This window comes from Falco peregrinus, chromosome 5, assembly GCF_023634155.1.
Source record: "Falco peregrinus isolate bFalPer1 chromosome 5, bFalPer1.pri, whole genome shotgun sequence".
Taxonomy (NCBI): Eukaryota; Metazoa; Chordata; class Aves; order Falconiformes; family Falconidae; genus Falco; species Falco peregrinus.
The window spans coordinates 37,458,545-37,477,658 of record NC_073725.1 but is presented as its reverse complement, the minus strand read 5'-3'; the positions used below and the strand labels follow the sequence as shown (position 1 = coordinate 37,477,658).

The window sequence follows — 19,114 nt, the reverse complement described above, 5'->3', positions numbered from 1 at the left end:
TGTGATAGAAATATCTTTTATAAGAATTCCTCAACTCCTCATCATATGAAATAACAAGCTTAAGAAAACCAGTCGACCAACCAACAAAAATCTGGCTCCAGTCCTTTTTATTCATTTGCACACTACTTTTAAAGCCAACGTATGTTTCCTTTTCCCTTGCAAAGGCCCAGATCCTCCCCCTGCAGAGAGGATCAGAGAGAACAAGCCACATGTGACAGGAGTTAATCATGTAGCTTAATGCACTATTAGAAGGCACTCAGATAACGAAGTGATGAGAGCAGCAGAAGAGAAGCTGTAAGAGATCATTCCCTTTCTGCACAGTAAAGTCTGCAGGAGGGGCAGAAGGGAGAGCTATATGTGACAAATCTTCCTGCTGGGATTTTCCTCCTGAGCTGGAAAACGCTGTAAAGGGTAAGAGAGAAAGAAGAAAGGCAGGCTTCAGGTTAGACATACTGATCCATCTACTGTATGTTTAGCTCACCGGCACTACCAATGGCTTCACTACCAGCTCCTTAGTTACTGCTGCTCCTGAAAACCTTTCAAGAGGGTCAGTGGAAAGAATAATCTGGGTCCAGGCTTTCCATGGTAGTTGTAGGTGAGGCAGTGGAAGCTAAGTGAGTGCTTAGCTGGTCTGCCCCATCCTGACCCTGCATCCTGGGACACTGGTGGGTGACAGCGCTGAAGGCAATGCATGTTAATAGTTTCATGGAGTATGCATTTTAAATATCTAGTTAGTCTGTTGGGTGATCTTTTCTCTGAAAGTTTTTACCCTCTTTCTAATGTAAAAAGAAGCGTTACTTAAAAAAAGTTCATAACTTCTAAGTAACAGAGACTATGGAAGGGGCAAAGTACCAAATGCAAAATTTATTTTAAGCTTAGTTTGTGTGCAGCAACCTGCAAATTTCGTTGAAATTCATATGTTATCATTGTGCTGAAACAAGAGCTGCTTTGTATAATTAATTTTCTTCATGATGCTTCTGTGGTCAGTAGCAATTTTCATTTTGGGAATCCTTAACTCCATTTTCAATCTTCCTTTATGGTTTACAAAATGGTCTGTATTTTGAACATGAAAAAATATTTAATTCTTGACTTGAAAAGTAATGGTTAAACTAAAATATCAGCTGAGGGTAACTGAGCCTTAATACATCCTATTTGGCAGCTAAAATTCTATGTTCAGTGTTTAATTTAAAAGTGAAAGATATCCTCCACTGCCTAGAGTGATGAAAAAGTCTATGTCTGAAATGAAAAAAAAAAAACCACCACCAAACAACAAAACAAACCCCACTGCTATTTCATGTGAGCTTTTGTAGGTAATGAGATGCGTGCAAGATCTCAGGGAAGACAGCAGCTCTCCTGCAAACCAAAATCTTTGAGTAGTTTACAAGGCACTTTGGTGAGAGCCAGTTTGCCAACAGGGAGCCAGAAAGCCATGGCAGAAGTCATCTACAGTTCCTGTTCTGACAGATTTCCTGGCCTGAATCATGTCATGGACATGGTTGACTTAGCTCAGGAAGGAAGCAAGGTGAGCTCAAGACACCATGATTTATTTCTTCCCTGAGGCAATAGTCTTTCACTCAGCTGAACTTCCAGGGAGCCACCTTTGCCAGCGCAGCTACCCCACAGGCTGAAGCTGTAGTATTTCAAGTAAAAGTGATGGGACAGTTCTTCCAATCGATGTAGTTGCAGTTAAAAAAAAAAAAAAAAAAAAAAAAAAAGGTAGATATTGGAGAGACCAGTATGTTGAAGGCTCCTTTACCTTCTGGTTTTGATCCATATGGTATTTTTTTGCTTTCTAGTACGACGATGAGAACTGATAACATAATTTGGTAGAGGAGGAATCTCCTGATCCCTTAGCTCTGAGCATTAAATGTCCTGAAACTCACGCAAAAAAAAAATTACGGTAGTTTTCAATGACTTTTGAGAAATGGCAGTCAAAGCAGGACTGAGACCCCCATTGGAGATGAATGACAGCGTCCCTGACTGGTTTTCTTAATCAACCTGTAAACTGATGGCATTACTAAAGCATTGGAAAGGTAGGAACTGCAAGAACTTTGCTGCTTAGGGCACTGCCTCTTTTGAAGCAAAATTGTTAGTTTTTCTGAAGCATGGTAGATGCCCTTTCTGCTCCCACAGCTGATCAATTATATTAAGTGTCTCTTTGTTTCCAAGGACTTGAACAGGCCAATATATCTGCCTTTGAAAGTATCACTTAAGGAGATCCGTAGGGGAGGATCCCCACAATGTGACTGGTGAAAGCAGTCTGGTGTGCTTAACAACAGGCTGAGCTTATAGCTTAACATTTGTGTTTTTAAAACAAATCCAAGGAAACAAAAGTAATCTGAATTTCACCTTTCAGTCATCGCTTTCAAAATGACTGGTGATTATTCACTATTTTATCCTCTGTATTCAATATCAAGTGCAGCATTTTGATACATTAATTAAGGGAAGCATAATCTGATAACTTTGACATCATTCTTTCTGGTTAACTCGGGAGAGCCTGAGCCAACTCTGATATTATAGGTGGAACTGAAGCATTGTCTACAATTAAAGATACTTTCCACTTCCTTGTTTTCTTTCCCATACACACTATCAAGTTTTAATCCTTCAGGCTGAAGTTTTCCATAATTGGTATTTGCTTCCAGCACAGGTTTTGTTGTTTCTTACTTTTTTTTTACTTTTTTTTTTTTTTAAGATTAAAGACATATCATTACACAAAATTAATAACATGCTCAAATTGAGGGAGTTAGCCTTAACTCTGACATTTCCTATCTTTGAAGTGTTACAGTCTGCAGTCTTAATGTTCTGTTAACATGCATTTGTATGTCATGTATGTATAATTTATGGACTACATTTTAGTCTGTTCTCCTGTTAGGCTGGCATCAAGATGACTGCTGCAGACAGGGCTAAGTTTAGAAAAGAATTAATGGGCATTCAAATGCTTGAGTTCCTATGTAGGCCCTTTATACAGTGTATCTTTGCACATTACATATAAATTATTAAAATAACACCATTGTTTGCTTGGTATTCAAAACATAATTTACCATCAACTATGTAATAATTCAGCAGCTACTGTTCTCCTTGGGAGAAAAAGTTGAAGTGTGCTGAAAATGGATTCAGTTTCTGTTTGAGATTAAGGGTTTTTTGTCATATAAGCTAATATTTTGTCTTCTTTTTACTATGGCAGCGCTACTTAAATCAGGCCCTGCTGGTGAATTGCAAAGAAATAAATCACAACAGACATTAATCTAGATGAGGGCTAAGTAATTAACTTCATAGAAGGGTGGTGTATACTGTGTCTGTGACACTAGATTGACTGCTGCGCATAGAATAAATGCAATATTTAGGCTGCCTATGGTATTCCACCCCTTCAATTAAGTAAACAAATATATATAGAGCTACTCTGGAGTGTATCCTTTGTGGTCTAAACACTGTATCTTATTAAAATCATCTGCATGCAGTATGTGGGGTTTGAGTTCCTGCCAGTGGTTTCATCCATTGTTAACGGCGATGATCAGCTCTCCCAAGAGTTAAATACAGTGGTACTATAGTTATGTGAAAAGGGTGCTCTTGGTTACTTTGGTGGCCATTTCGTTGCGTATTACCTCCCACTTTGTTTCCATCCATGTGTGTGGCATAGGGTGTTGCCTGGAAAAATATAGGCTTTTTCAGGGAAAAAAAATCCATATAGGTTGAGAGAAAAATTAAAGGCAGTCTGTAATTGATTCTGGGGGGCAAGACCAGGGCCAGAATAGGTGCATGCTTGCCTGCTGTATGTGTGCTTGTCAAGATACTTAATATTTACATTTACATATCTATTTTCCTATCAGTGGTAGTGATAAAACATCTGTTGAACTCCAGAAGATAGGATCAGTTGCTTAAAGCGGAACTGTAATTCTTGGGTTTCATTTGTAAATATTACAGTCCTCATTCTGGAAGTGCTCTTTTACCCAGAAAATTAGACCAATTGTCTGTTCTACTTTTTAGAAGACATCAAACTGAAGTAGTTATGTTGTGTCATCGTTAAAAATATTTTTACCTGTGTTGTCATAGCTGCATTCAGATGTTAATTCATCACACAAAGTATTTGCAGCACATTTATTTTCTATACAGCACTTAATTTTAGAGGGTGATACAGACAATATAGGTTGACAAAAATTCTTCTTAGGGAAAATAGTTAAAATTATATTTGCCTGAAGCTACATTTATTTGATGATGCTATTAAATTGAAAGAATATAAAAATAGTGATAAACCACATACACAAATAACTTGGTGTGAAGTCTGAGATTTTAGTCATTAAAGTTAGTTTACCAGACTTGCTATTTTCCAGAAACTCAAATTAATCTGAATATTTTCTAAGCTTTAATTAGCTATCTCTTCAAAGAGTGTTTAGATTGCCCTTCTCAAAAGTTATAATAGCAACAGAGTATTTTAGAGATGAGAGGAGCATTAATTTTCATATTTTGTTTTCCCTGCTGGGTATGAGATTTTTTTGCAAATATGGTTGTGTTGAAGCGGAGACAAGTAAACAGGGTTGTCTAAAATAAGGTCAGCCTTTACCTCCAAACAGCAGCAAACCCAAATGCAGCTAATAAAAGATGCGTGTTAATCAGAACATCTCTTATCTTCAGGAGCACAGTGACTAGCTATAGAAACCCAGCAACCTATATCAGAACAAGGTTTTCTATATACAAAACTAAGAATGCATTGTACTTCTACGAAATGTGTTTGAATGGGTCACAGGTTTTTGAATCGGGAACCGCTGTCACCCTTAGAGTGTATCTTGGACCACCATGCAGGCTCGTCTGCAAATGTCTAATTGAAAACAGTGTGTGGCAATACAGTTGTGCAGGCCGGCTGCAGACCACATACTTTGGCAGGTCATTCCAAGTCGTGGTGTAACGGTTCATTTTCAGATTCTCCTTTTACACCTGTGTCCACGGGATGTGTGTGTTAGAAGCGCTTATAAACTGTTCTGGTTGGAAAAATTTGCCCCTTCAGAATAACCCCACAGTCGGAGACAATGCTGAGGAAGTTCTTCCCATGGCTGTTTTTGCTTTGAGGCATCTAAACTCCAGGGAAAACAAGCGAACAAATTATTATTAACCTAGTGATTGGGATTGCATGATACTTTCACCAGTGATCAGCGCTGCAGGTTATGAACCAGTGTCTCAGTGACAGGCAGAGTGACCCGTGACGTACAGTCATTAAAAGGAAATGCCATAGGATGAACATTGATGACTGGGCTCCCTTTGAGTCTATGGGACAGTGGTTTTTCCAAAGTGGAAGTGGCTGCTGCTGCTGCTGCTGCAATTGCATTTTATCTCCTTGGGAGAGTCCCCAGCCCTCAGAGGAGAGCTGTGCTGGACAAGAGTGTTGGAGGGATGAAGGCAGGAAGAGTTGGTCCGCTCCCATCCCAAAGATTTACAGGCTCCAGGGAAGGCAAGAAGCCAGGAATAAAGTGAAATATCCTCAATGAATAATTCATTTGCTGGAAAGTGGTTTTTCAGGGAAACTGAAGCTATACAGAGATTTGGACAAATTGAGCTGAAACACTCTCAGCCATAAAAAAGATGGATAGGAGAGGAATATATGAAAATCTTGAAATATGTTGTAATATCTTATTTCAGCCTTCTGGATAGATTCCTTTAAAAGGCACATTCAAAGCTGTGGTTTGGGTTTTTTTTTTCTTTGTCTCAAAATAATCCCTTTTTCTTTTTCTTAATAGACATAACTTAAAAGAGCAAATGTTACTTGAAGGTGTTAAATGATCTGAAAATGAAATTTATGTTGATTTTTGTCTTCAGGCATTGGGGTTTTTTGTTGCATTTCTGTTTGCTGGGGGAGCCCAGCACTAGCTGACACAAATGGCAGCATTGAGAGTTGTCTGGTCAGAGCATCTCCTTGTCCTGAGTTCTCTCTTGCGGTTTTAAGAGTAGTAGTGTTCAGTAAAGTTGCTAATAGTACAGTTTCTGGGAGAATGCGGGAAATACAGTTTGTGTTTGTAGGATCCCTGGTATATGGATTGGAAGCTCTGTACACAGAGGAAGTATCTGCCTTGACAAGAAGATGGAGGAGGCGGTTTGTGGTGAAGCTCACATTCATGCTGCTACCTGCAACTGCGACCTGGCGAGCCCTGGGGGGCAGGGGGCTCTGTCACTGTCATACCAGGGTGCATAAACCATCTCCTTGGTCAGTACTAGCGCTGAGGGGGGCGTCTGTTGGTGCTTCAGGGCTAGAAAGGTAACAGGTAAGTGAAGTGCCTGGCTAGGGTGATCAACCCAGGAAACACAGAGAAGCTTCTTCAAAAATCTAAGTGCTCTGTGGTGGCACCATGAGATACAGTTTTGCTGTGCCCTGCATAAATCACATAGAATTGTGACACACGGGCAAGGCAAAGCCAGGTGCTTGTCAGGAAGATCCTGGCAGTCATTTCCCTTGGGTCTGCTCATTTTATCCTTTACCTACAGTGGAGAATAGGCACAAGTTGAACAATATTACCTTTAAGCTTTACAAGCCTCGTTGCTTCAAAATCCGCTGTAACCCCATGACTCTGAAAAATGAACAGGGGGGGCCTACTGTGGCTGACCTATGTGGCCCAGCCAGGCAGATCCCTGCCTTCCAAATCTGGATGTTGTTCAGCTCCTCTCCAGTCTTGAAAGCACAGCTCAACACATGGTCACCCAAAAAAGAAGAGAGTGAGGAATGATACTAGAGACGAGGGGCTTCTACCTGGCCAGGAACCAGCCACCTCTAGTAGGTGGGAAGAAGAAAAGGACAGGGAGATCTCTGCTCCTACTTTACAATCCTTTCACTGTTGCATCCCATCATCTCACTTTCTATTTGTATTTGTATTTCTGTTCTGTCCAGTCAAGAGTTGCCTTCCCTTGGTGTATGTACGTATGGTGGATGGCAGGAGCACAGACCGAGAGATTCACATAGCTATAATGTTGTTAATCTATAATAAGATAAACTGATAACTGTAATGCCTCACCGGAATAGGCCGGAATCTGTTTAGTGTTACTATCTGGAGACTGGCGCTGGGACAGCTGACATTACCGATCCACCTCTGCGGTGCATAGCATGAACGGTGGCTGCGGCGTATCAGCCCTTGCGTGCAGCACAGCCAGGCTCAGTGCGGGGGCTCAGCTGAGCTCACTTGGCGTGGGGGTCCGAAGGCTGCTGGCTGGGAGGGCTGCCCAGGGAGGCGCCCCTTTGCCAGCTGTGCTAGCTGGCTGCGCCGTTTAGCCAGGAGGAGCGTGCTGCAGGGTTATCTTTTCTTACCCAATTTCATAGTAGTGAAGATGGCGGAAGAATCAGTGCTGAGGGTTTGCATCACGTAAATCAATTTTTTAATATCGGCAAGAAAAACAGGTTGTGAACTAGTTTAAATGACAAAATCTTAAATGTGCCTAGTATTTAGTATGTTGCATTTCTTTGTTATTTATTATACATTATTGATCATGCACTTTCAGACGCTCACAGGTATTGAGTGCTTTTGGAAGAATGTTTTATGAAAGCGAATGGGGGGGAGACTAAAAAGTTGATAGTGATATAAAGAAAACATTTATTTTTTTTTTTAAATGAGAGACACCAATTGTCCTGAGTTAAAGCTTTACCCAATTACAAATGGGTCACCATCCTAACATCTTGAGAAGATGTTTTCCTGTGCTAAATTCTCACTCCTGTAACCAGATGAGCATGTGTAACTTCACAAGCAGAAGCAGGTTTATGTGGATGCATGAACTTGTAGTCACACTTGCAGGTTGGTAGGCTTGCAGCCTGAGCTCTTTTGATATTTTAAAAGCCAAAGAGAAGATAAAAGTACCCCTCTTCCAACAGCTTAACAAAGTTTGGCTAAAGTCACCACCTTGCTTCGATAATACTGGTTTTCCTCATTAGAATTGCTATCTGACGCAACCTTTATTAAGTTTATTTAAGTTAACTTTATTTAAGTTAAAGCAGCGTAATTAAGTCAATTAATTAGATGTGCGTGGCACTTACCTTCCATTGTGAAGGGATCAAAGGAGAACACCTAAGAGCATTTATTTTCTTGTTCTGCTCCATACCTTAGTGTCAGTTCATTCAAATAACCTTCTAACCCAAATGTTAACATATTAAGTTATTATGCTTTGGTGAACATCTCTACCCTACGTCGACACCATGACTGCTGGTACTCAACGTGTGCTGCTTTGTAGTAACTGGAAGTGGACAGAAAAATGGTAAAAACGCCGGACCAGTGAGGAACACCCAGATTGCTCTAAACCTCTGCCCTTCCTCTGTGAAGTACCTCCTCATTTCTTCCACCCCTGCCCTGGTATTTATAGAGAAAACTTACGCAGAGAAGCTGAAACGGAGATTCCACAGATAGACCCAGACCTCCAACGTTTGTGGGTGTCAGTGTGCCTGGCTGAAGGAACTTGAATGGAAAATGACTGGAAGGAGAGCATGAATTCAGACGAGAATTTGAGTTGGAATTTGTGGATGCTTTTGTTTTTATTTGTGGTCTTTTGCTGTACAACTATAGTGGTTCAGTACTAGGGCTTTGACAGAAGGAAGTAGGAGGGTGGGAATAAAAGTCAGTTTTTCCTTTTGACTTCATTATTACCAAGGTTTCCCTCTGCATCCCTGGGGAATTTATATTAAGAGAGGTTTATTCTACTAACAGTCTGTTAGCAGGATTGGCCCCTCGTTGAAAGCATGATGCCGTGCTTGAGGTTAAATAAGGTGAAATAAGAAGTTCTAAGGAATCAGATTGTGTATGGCCACTGAATGTTTTCATCTCTGTGCTAAAGGTATTCACTTCCATCATTAATTGTTTTGTGAACTGAGTCATTAAAACCAGCCCAGGTCTTGCTGACACTGTCAACTAACAGTAGTGCATGTAATACATACGTTTGTGGGGAGACTCTTAAGTTTGAGATACCAATTTGTTTTAACAGGTTGGACTTCAGTTTTATTTGTCTGTAGCTGTGCTGTGGAGTAAAGGAAATTAAGTTATCTCAATATGTAATGTTTTTCTTTAGAGTGACATATTGTCTTCTTCAGCCATAATACAATATAATGTTGTTTAGGACTTTAAAAGACAAGGAGAAACCAGGCTTTATTAAACTCAGTAAGTCCTTTGCCTAGGATATTGTCACACTTCAATGATTTTACTACTTGAAAGAAGTGAGACACCTTTCATGTTTTCATTCAAGCGTCTGATAAATGATAGTGCTGTACGCATCGCAAGAAATAAAATCTTTCAGGACACAAGCGATAGTAACAGGGAAATTGCTATCCAGCTGGTTTTGGTTGCACCTCTGATAGAAGGATGTCCGCACTGTCCCTTGACTTACTATACAGCAGCTTGTATAGGTGTGTGGCTATGACCAAACCCATGCTGTGGGTACTTGTGTGCTGGTGCGCTGCCCTCCCTTCTGGTGTTACATTTCCTTCTGCTGTCTTTGAAAGAACAGGGCTGTCTTTCAAATGAAGACCACAGCAAACCCACATCTGTGTGTGTAAGCGTGAAACAGCTGTCTCATATGATTTACTCCTGCAACGCTGGTCTCCATTCCTGGCATACTTAGCCGGCCATCTGCATGGCATTTTTGGTGGTGTTGCAAAAGAGATCGATCAGTACAGACTGAATATTGAGTACCACAGACTGGATTAGCTAAGGTCATACTTGTTCTTTGGTCTAAAGGCATCCATTTGCTGAGGCAGACAGCAGTTTGGTATATGCCCTGTTGTTTCCAAACAGTCACCTTCTTCAGTACCAAGCACTGCATAGTATCTTGAAACAGTTATTTTTTTCATATTATATTCAGGACGTGATGACAGGGCTTCAAGAGGGCAGTAAAAATGTGCATGGTTCATCTGGATGCTTGTTGCTGTTTTTCTGGAATTTGAGTTAGTGAAAACAAAGTTAGAGAAAACTGCTTGCTTGTTTTTTGTTTTTTTTTTTTAATTATCTCAATCCCAGCTTGCATTATCTTCCAGAAATTGTAGTATTGGATCCAGCTGGAAATGACTGCAGTATTATTTTGCCATAGCAGTAAAGGGTTTTGTCTGGAAGTTTAGCTATTTAGATTACATGTCCCTCTTGAAGCCTAATGTTCAAGATCTCTTCATTAGAAACATCAATGGTATTAAATGGAAATGGGTCTTGCACAATGATATAAAAAATCAGACCAGTAACATAGTACCCAGTTGGTATAACATTTCCATTATAATGCATTTCTTGTAATTATGAATTCCTTAACATAGAGGAGGGTAAATAACACAATATATTTATTTTACTATTCAGAGCTTTAATGAACTTCAGGAAAACAGTTTCAGTGCAGTGTTGTAAAAGCTCTGTTACCTTGTGCACATCGACCTCGGTCCTGCAAACAATTACACTCAGGCGTGGCCTCACCGACCTCAAATGGCCAGCCCACGTGTGTGAAGTTAAACGTACGTGTATATTCTTGTAGAGATGGAAAATCTGAAATACTTTAAGCCAGGGGTAGACTTTGCAGCAGCACTCTGGCAAGAAACGTTTCCTTAAAATCACGCAGATAAAGCTGTTTTCTCTGGCAGTGACTGTAAAAGCTCCTTCTAGCTGGTACTGAATGGGAAGCTCCCAGTTGCGTCCTGGGAACTGGGCAGCACGTCACAGTGTAACCGGCGCAGGGTGGGCTGGAGAGGCCCATGCCTTGGTGCTCCACCGGCACAACCATGCTGATGGCAACAGGAGCTCTCCGCAAAGAAAGTGCCTCGATTGTGGGCCAGCGGGAGAGCCCATCTCCCCACGCCGTCTTTTAATTCCCTGTCGGTTTCTCCCCCAGCTGGCTGTTCCGCACAACGACGAATGGACCCGCTTTGCTCGGACCCTGGTGGAAATCCGTGCCAACCGGGCAGACAGCGAAGAGGACGGGGCAGTGGAGCTCTCAGCCTAGAGGAGGGGAAGAGGCAGGGGCAGCGCCTGCCGTCGCCAGAACAGCAGCTTTCCCCCGCCGAGTATGCCGGTGTTCAGTGTCAGAGTCAGTCTTGCCGTGGCTTTTGATGCCAGTGTACGTGCCAGTATTGCTCAAAGTATTCCGTATTAATCACGCTGCTTTACACAAGGCTGAAAATATCCAGAGCATTTTCATACTTTATATTTCTGTCTGAAAAGTAAGAAAGAAAAGACAAATCAACCCTTTATGGGTTTAGTTGTTGCCTTTTAACTACTTAGTAGCTGTATTTAATAGCTAGGAACCCCTGGTTAAACTTGTGCTCACATTGCCCTTCTGGCATAGTCCTATTAAATCCATATGAAGCCAGATATGATTATGTGCAGATGTGGTGTGCTTCACTGTATGGGACTGGGCCAAAGACTTTAGATGTGGTGTTTCACATGGTGACTTACATTATGAATGGATGTACTATACGAAAGTTGCTGCTCCTTATTTATTGCGGTGTGCTGCATGGAACATATTTATTTGAAAGCATTAAAATAAACGATCCTAAAGCATGTGCATAATGAGCGAACTGCATTGTCTGTGTGCTGCTGTAGAGGTTACAGTCAAGTCCACGTAACAATTACAGTACATCAGTTGTGCTTCAGATGTAAGATCTATAAAGGTTGGCTTGAGTGGATGGAATGAGTTTCCTTTCTTTTTTTTGGTTTGTTTTTTTTTTTTTTAAGATGCCTATTATTTCTAGGCACTTTAACTATATTTCAAATACAGTTGGTCACTGATACTTGTCATGCAAGTTAACACTAACAGTCTGACAAAGGGTTGTGGTTCCCGAGTATGACACTAGCATTGCCAATAAAATCTATCAAGCCCGTTCTGTCGCCGTGTGGTTAATCTTTCCTTGCCAGCAGTGCTCAGCATGTTCATTACCGGTCACTGGCGAGGCACTGGGAAAATGTGACTGCCCTGACTCGCAGAATGCTCATGCAGCTGCTATGTAAATAGATACCTTCAGCTATGGGGACTGGCCAGTAATGGACTTGCATGCATCAGATCCTGCTACAGATTTTACATGAGCAGACACTAATCCATGTCAGCTTCTAGGTTTGATTTATTTATTTTCCCTCCATCCCTAGCTGTGCATGCTTACTTGCACACACATGCAGAGTGGCACCATGCTGCCATATGCACTAGAAGAAAAGGAATAGGAACGACAAGGCCTTCTCAAACTGTCTTGAGACACAGGTTGGGATAGGGGACAAGGGAACGGAATATTCTCCTTTACACCAAACTCCTGTGGCTTCAGCAAAGAAATAGGGTGCAGACTGATCTCATTGAGTGCTGTGGCCCCGAGGGACATTGGTGCATGCTGACCTTGGTGGTGAGGCTGCTAGTTATGTTTGCATCACAGCATTATGTTGAGCCAGAGCATGGCTCGGACACTGGGGTTTAACGGTGGTTCACGCTTGAGCAGGCAGGTGAACTATTACAGCAAGAAACACTGAAGGTCAGACAGTAACAAAGATATTGTGTGCAAGTTTGCGAGGAATGTCTCTGGGCAGTCACATTAAGGCATGTATCACCTAATGCTCTTCAGAGCTATGGTCAAACCCAGAATGACTGGGAAGTCTCTGCACTGCTGAACGCCAGAGCAGGTTAGGAAAAGCAGCTGGATTTCCCTTACCTGTAGAGGAATGAAGGCAGCGGGTTGATTAACATTGATATTATGTGGCCTTGCTTCAAAGGCAGGGGGTTGATTGACATGGGCGATGTGCAGCTGTAGCTCCTTCACATGAAGTGGTTAAATAGCCCTGAGGAGTGTGGGAAAGGACATGGGATGGAGGAGGAGCCTGGAGACAAGGAACAGGGTGGTCTGGCCCCTGGAGGATGGAGAAACAGCACAGACAGTAGAATCTGACCTTTACCACAACCAGTAAAGCCTTGCTGCAGCCTGCTAGGTTGTTTGTGCTGTGACAACTGGTGCCCCCTGTGAGGCTTGAACTGATTTGGACCCAAATTGCAACACTTACCGTCTTGGTGGCTAGAAGTAACTCTTGATGAGAGTGCACGGGCTAGTTCCTTCTTCGTGCTGGAACCTGAAGGTATGTCCCAGTGCCTGTTGACACGTGACCTGAAGCTATTCCCAGTGCCCATGGAAGCGTCTTGCCCACTGGGCTGTGTAAGCGGGGTTGTCCCCCAGATGAACTGGTTCACACAGCACAAATATGGCTGTTGTTGGTCTGGTGGCTCCCAGGGACTGGAGCCATGTGGGGGCGAGCCTTGCGTTCCTGCTGCTCCCCAGTACTTTGGGATCTGTCCTGAAGGACCAGTGTAGCACGCTGTATTGGGTCTGGCTGGGCCCCACAGCAGCCCTCATAGTGGTGTGCTTGTATTGGTAGCTAGGAAGGTGTCGATAACACGCCAGTGGTTTGGCTACTGCTGAGCAGCGCTGGCGCAGCATCAGGGCTGTCCCCCCAACCTCCGCCCCCACCTCCCACCAGCAGGCTGGGGTGGGCAAGATCTTGGGAGGGGACACAGCCAGGACAGCCGACCCAAACTGACCGAAGGGATATTCCATACCATATGACGTCTGTTCAGATACAAAAGCTAAGAGAAAGGAGGAGGAAGGGGGGCATTCGTTATTTATGTTTGTCTTCCAGAGCAACCGCTATGTGTACTGGAATGGCCGATCATCACCTGCTGATGGGAAGTAGAGAATAACATCTTTTGTTTTCCTTTGCGTCCACAGCTTTTGCTATTGCTTCATTAAACTGCCTTCCTCTTGACCCGTGAGTTTTTTCCTTTCCATCTTCTTTTCTCCCCTCCCTGTTCTGCCGAGGAGGGGAGTGACAGAGCAGCTTGGTGGGCACCTGGTGTCCAGCCAGGGTCAAACCACCATGTACTCCCAGCACTTGTGTAGCTTCAAGGTGACTGCTCATAAACAGCCAGGCAAGGCACCTGTAAAGCAGTGGTTTAGACATCACTTCTGGGTGGTGGTTTTTTTGTTGGTTTGTTTTTTGGTTTTGGTTTTTTTTCCCTCCAGTTTCTCCGTGTTTTCCTTTCAAAAAGCTTATGTAAGTGTTGTCTATGCACACGGGCAAAGCAACTGTGTGCGCAGTGGCATGGGGCACGCTTTGGCCATCAGCAGGACACAAGATTAGGGGCACATGCAGATACACAGCAGATTAGTGCTGTCACTGGGGAGAAGAGATGGGTGTGTCACTGCCCGTCAGCCCCCTACAGTAAATGCACATCTGAAAGCATGGGGACACCATGGGGTACACTGGGGCGTAAAGGGAAAGGTGTCTCCTGTCCATCGTAACCAGTGCAGTGGAAATGGTTGGCAAATTCACGTCCACTTTTTCCGTATTACCATTCAGTTTTTGGAACCTAAGAGGGGAGCTGCACATCCACCTTCCAAGCTCTCCCTACTTTATGGCGTTAATAGCTTGTAAAATGGTTTTAAGAACAGCCTCAGAAGACCTTCAGCATCTGCTGCTGTGTGCAAATGAATATGACCAAAGTCCCTCCTTTTTTTTTTTATTTTTCTCTCCTCCTTTGTTTGAGTGGGGCTCAGCAGCATGCAAAGGGAACAAGGAAAAGATCTGGATTTCCACGGAAGTGACCAGGTTTGTTCATAGAGAGCAACAACATGCATCTGAAACAGACAGACGAGCACCCAACAAGACCAAGAGGCATTTACTCCTCCTCTGCTGGTTGTGACAGCCACGTGGTGGAGTTTGACAGCCCTCGTTGCTGCCCTTCCTGTAATCTCCCAATAGTTTCTGTCTGATTGATTTTCCTGCTGCTAAAAAAATGGCCCCACCATAACGGCTTTCCAAAAGAGCTCATACAACGAGATGTTCTTCGGAACCTGCCCGGTAGGGAAAGAAATACAGTATTACCCTTTATTTTCAGGAAAGAGAAAGCATTTTCTCCAGGTTTTTTTGCCTGCAAACATCCAAAGAAAAAGAAGAACACGAGGAGTGCGCCCCGTGCTCTAGTGCTGTCGGGACACTGCCGTGCCCGCTGTGGGCATGCGGTGAGTTAGAAAACAGCCCGGCTCTGCCCTGGGGCCATTGCAGTGAGCCTTCTGTGAAGGACAAAAACTGTGTGCTCGGACTGCACCGGCATCATAACCAGGGTAAGAAAGAGCAAACCCAACCAGGGACAAACCGGGCAAGTGGCACGTGAAGATGAGCCATGTGGGCTAAGAAGGGAAAGGCTGAACTGGGTTTAGGGTGGATGAGAGGACTGCGAGGTGGATGTGGAAGAGACAACTGTCCCCTGCTTGATGAGGGGAAGACCAGAGCTTTCCTCTATTTCAGCCAAGGATCAAAGCCACACAAACACAAGTGAGAGGTGGAGGAATGGCATGGCCAGGGACTTGGGATTTGTTCTGAAAGAAGCTGTGAAGGGACATGAGCACACATGGCAGGCGGCACTGGGGGTGGGAGCAGAAGGCATCAGCTGAAAGGGGAAACTTCATGACATGCACCCTGTTCAGGAGACCCCATGGTCCACGGTAACAAGACGACGATGGCCAGGGCACACTGAAGGAGCATGCGCACAGCACTGGCCAGCCTGGCACCTGGCCAGGACACAAATACCAAGCGTGGGGCTGGAATGCCAGGCCTGTCATGTAAACAACAGCACTCGGACCAAGTGGATGTTTGAAAGGTGGCAATGAAAAGAGCTACCTCCTGAGTCTGAAAGCACCACAGCCATCACCATGGCAAGGCCATCGAAGCATGTGCTTGCTGCCCAAGATTTGGCTCAGCAGGGTTGCCTCTAGCTTGTTACTTCAAAGAGAAAAGGCATGTGAGACAAATGGTGCTGGCCCAGAAGGATTCAGGAGCTGCAACATGTCCCACATGGTACTCAGCAAGCGCTCCATGGTGAATCTTCCAAGATGAAAGGTAGTTCCCTCTAGGTCTCAAAACCAATGCCCCAAGCATTTGCTGCTTCTGAAAGCACAGGAACCCCTTACCACATCCTGGAACATCACGAGCGCTTACTGCAAATGACAGCCTGCATCTCTAATGCTACGGAAAGAACTGGGAATAAGTTCTTTCATGCAAGACACACAGGAAAAACTCTCAAAGAGTTTTGGCAACTTTAGATACAAAGCAAACACAGCAGAAGACTGGAAACCCTCACAGGGCCAGACAGCACCCCACGCAGAATGGGATGGTCCCCACTGACCAGTGCCAGACAAAGGAGATTCTGCTATCACCAGGGAAGCATCAGTCCTAAGGAAGGACTCGGCACCTGATGGTGCTTCAGGAGTAGCAGCCTGTCCTCAGGAAGCCTACAGGACTGGCTCTCCTTCAAAGCCATAAGCAGCAGCACCATCGTGCCCCGTGTGCACTGCCTGCACAGCCTGGGGTGTGAGTGGGCACGCAGGGAGGCCAGGCAGCCCTTCGCAGTGGAACTTGAACAGCTGGAATGAATCTTGCAAGCAGTGGTGCTGCTTCCTGGCGCAATAAGGAATAGTGCGAGGAGCCATTATAAAGATGAATACGCTTCTCAAAACGCCATCTCTGTCTGAAGGGCAAGACACCTCGATGACATCCTCACATTCAGCACGGGGAGAGGCTGCCCGTGCTCGCAGCCTGACCTCTCCACTGCCCACCGTGCAGACAGCAGAACCACCCTACAGCACATGGCATTACAGAAACCCCTTCATCCCAGGGTGCTTCTGTGTTGCTGTTTGAAGCTCTTTGGAGACACTCAAAATACAAATGTCTTGAGAATTCTACATTCTCAACCATTACGTAACTTACAGATGATCAGAGTCTCTGGAAATTGTCTTCTAGCTTCTGTAAAAATGGCACATACTTCAACTGCAAACAGTCTGAATTTCACAGTGGTGTTTAAACAGCAGGGCTGGAGGATTCCTGCTCACCCCTCTGCCATGTGTGCGCTGGAGACCCGAGGAGCTCAGCAGTAAGCAGCGTGACATTCACGCACATCACGGAGTGTGTGGTAGGGACATTCCTGAGCAGGCTGTCCTCTCCTAAGGAAGATGCAGAGCAGTTTGTTGGGTTTTGTATTTTTAGCAGGTTTAGAAAAACCTGCCCGAGTTATTTTTGAAGCCTGTGGTATGTTTGCTCACAAAAGCATCCTGCAAACTGTTAACGTAAGTGATCTTAAATCCAACCCATTCCCTGGGGACCAGGCAGAAAAGCATCCCTCAGTTTCTGCTGGGCTGAGAGACACAAACACATGGTAAGTGCTCCAGAGACCCCCACTCTACTCTCATGCCAACAGGTAATGTCACCAGTACTTGATCGTTTCTTCTTTCTGGAGATGCTGTGACAGCAGGACTGCAGGAGGCAGGCGAGGTTACATTTTATTCCGTTCCTCCCACACTTTACACAACTAACCCAGAAACCCGAAAAGGACAAACATCTAAACATTGTCCTCAGGACTTTTGTTTGTTTGTTTGTAAGGCAATCTGACAACTTCTTGGTCTGTGAGTTTTTTCAGAGCAGGAATGCGTCCTTTTGTGTCTGGAGGAAGCTGGCTGTGGGCACAGCTCTTCCCCAAGAATCTCCAGGCAGAGCTGTAGCGTGCTTTGAAATGTTCTGAACCGGGCTGTGCGTTAATGAAGCACTCACTGGCTCCACTCTTCTGCCCCTGCCCTGAAAAGGGCAGAAGGACAGACCCCCCCAGAAGACAACTTAATGGGGAAGGGCCTCCATGGGTGGTGGTGGGGGGTGTCAGTCCAGCCTTGCTCATCTCCGCCACTGAGAAGATGAAGGCTCTGGCCTTCTGAGATGGACTTGCCAGAGGAGAGCTATGCCTGAGCTTTGTCCCTTGGCTGGGAGCTTTGTCCCTTCATCCCTGGAATAAAGGGCAAGTCATAAACACGCTGCCGGGCCTGGGAGATGGCATCAGCAGGCAGGGGAATCGGTCCGAGTTATGATTTGCTTTGTAAAACAGAAGCAACGGTCTTTATCGCACCAGCCAAGAAGTTGTGCAAGTCTTAAAATAACTCTGCTTTAATTCCTCTTCTGTTCCTGGCTGTGCTGTGCCTCAGCGTTGGGCAGCAGAGGGATGTGCTCCGGCCGGGGCAGCCTGGCTGTCCCTCTCCGGCCACTGGCTGAACCCACGCGCATGGCCAGGCGCTTCCTCTCCTGGCCCGGGGGAAGGTGCAGCTCCGTGCTCCTACATCTCCCCTGTGCTGCTGACTTTCCACAGAAACCCTTGACAAGGTATGTCAGGCAACAGTGAGGGATGAGATGTAAAACCAGCCCATAAATAGTCTAAAATCTCAAGTGTCAAGCACAGGCAGCTCCCAGTGAGAAAGTTTAACTTTTATGACAAGCCTTAACCAACAATCCTGATGGTTAATTTTGGAGTAATACAAGGGGCAGCTATTCTTCCCCACTTCTAAAACGAAAGAGCTGTCATTTGGGGAGACCTGGATCCACAGGGGTGAGAGGTAGCAGCCGGCAGCTGTCAGAGCCTCCCACAGAGTCACCGCACACTGGTTTAGCCAGACTCCAAGATGCGGCTGCAGGTAGATGTCATCTCCTCGCCTCGCTTTCACATGCATGAGTACTGCAGATGCTACTCCTGCCATGACTCCATTTTACCGGTAACTTCAAAAGGCAAATTAGTCCAAGAGAATAATTTTCATGATGATCCGAACACAAACACAATGATAGAATGATTTGCATTTCGGTATTTCCACAACTTACAGTACAACAATGTGACACTGTGTACCTAACTTGTGCTTCTGCAAAGATACTGGGTCTATGCATTCCCTCAGTTTACAGTCACCGCTGAAGGCACCCATCCCACCCACCCGCCCCCAAGCAGACAATGCTTCCTGGTCTTAAGATGCATCACAGAAGACACCCAACAGTACCTTCAGCTGACTAGGTAGTCAGACTCTTCAAAACCCATTAACCTCCCCCACAAAGCAGAGGTCAAAATATCAAAGCTTACGTCAATCCTGTTTTCACCTGAGGAAAAATGTCTTTTTTCAGTAACATTTACACCAACAGATGTCTTTTCTACACAGGGGTATTCAGGTAATTTGTTCTTAAGCTGCAGGTGTTTTTATAGCCTACACATCAAAGTATTAACTTTATCTTAAACTAAGTTTATAACTGGAGTTGAACAGGACATTTGATGTACTATGCTGTTTCTGTAACAGAATACCATGTGTGCA

General features: G+C 44.5%; 1 protein-coding gene across 6 annotated transcripts in view; it reads left to right on the top strand.

Moving 5' to 3' along the window:
* The window catches only part of DYNC1I1 (dynein cytoplasmic 1 intermediate chain 1), a 193,937-nt gene extending 182,131 nt beyond the window's left edge, over positions 1-11,806 (top strand). For all 6 annotated transcript variants that reach the window (XM_055806306.1, XM_055806309.1, XM_055806308.1 and 3 more), the window contains one exon: positions 10,816-11,806. In XM_055806306.1, coding sequence (XP_055662281.1) covers positions 10,816-10,926 — 111 coding nt within the window. In that variant the 3' untranslated portion in view covers positions 10,927-11,806. The remainder of the gene's footprint in view (positions 1-10,815) is intronic.
* Positions 11,807-19,114: the final 7,308 nt, after the last annotated feature.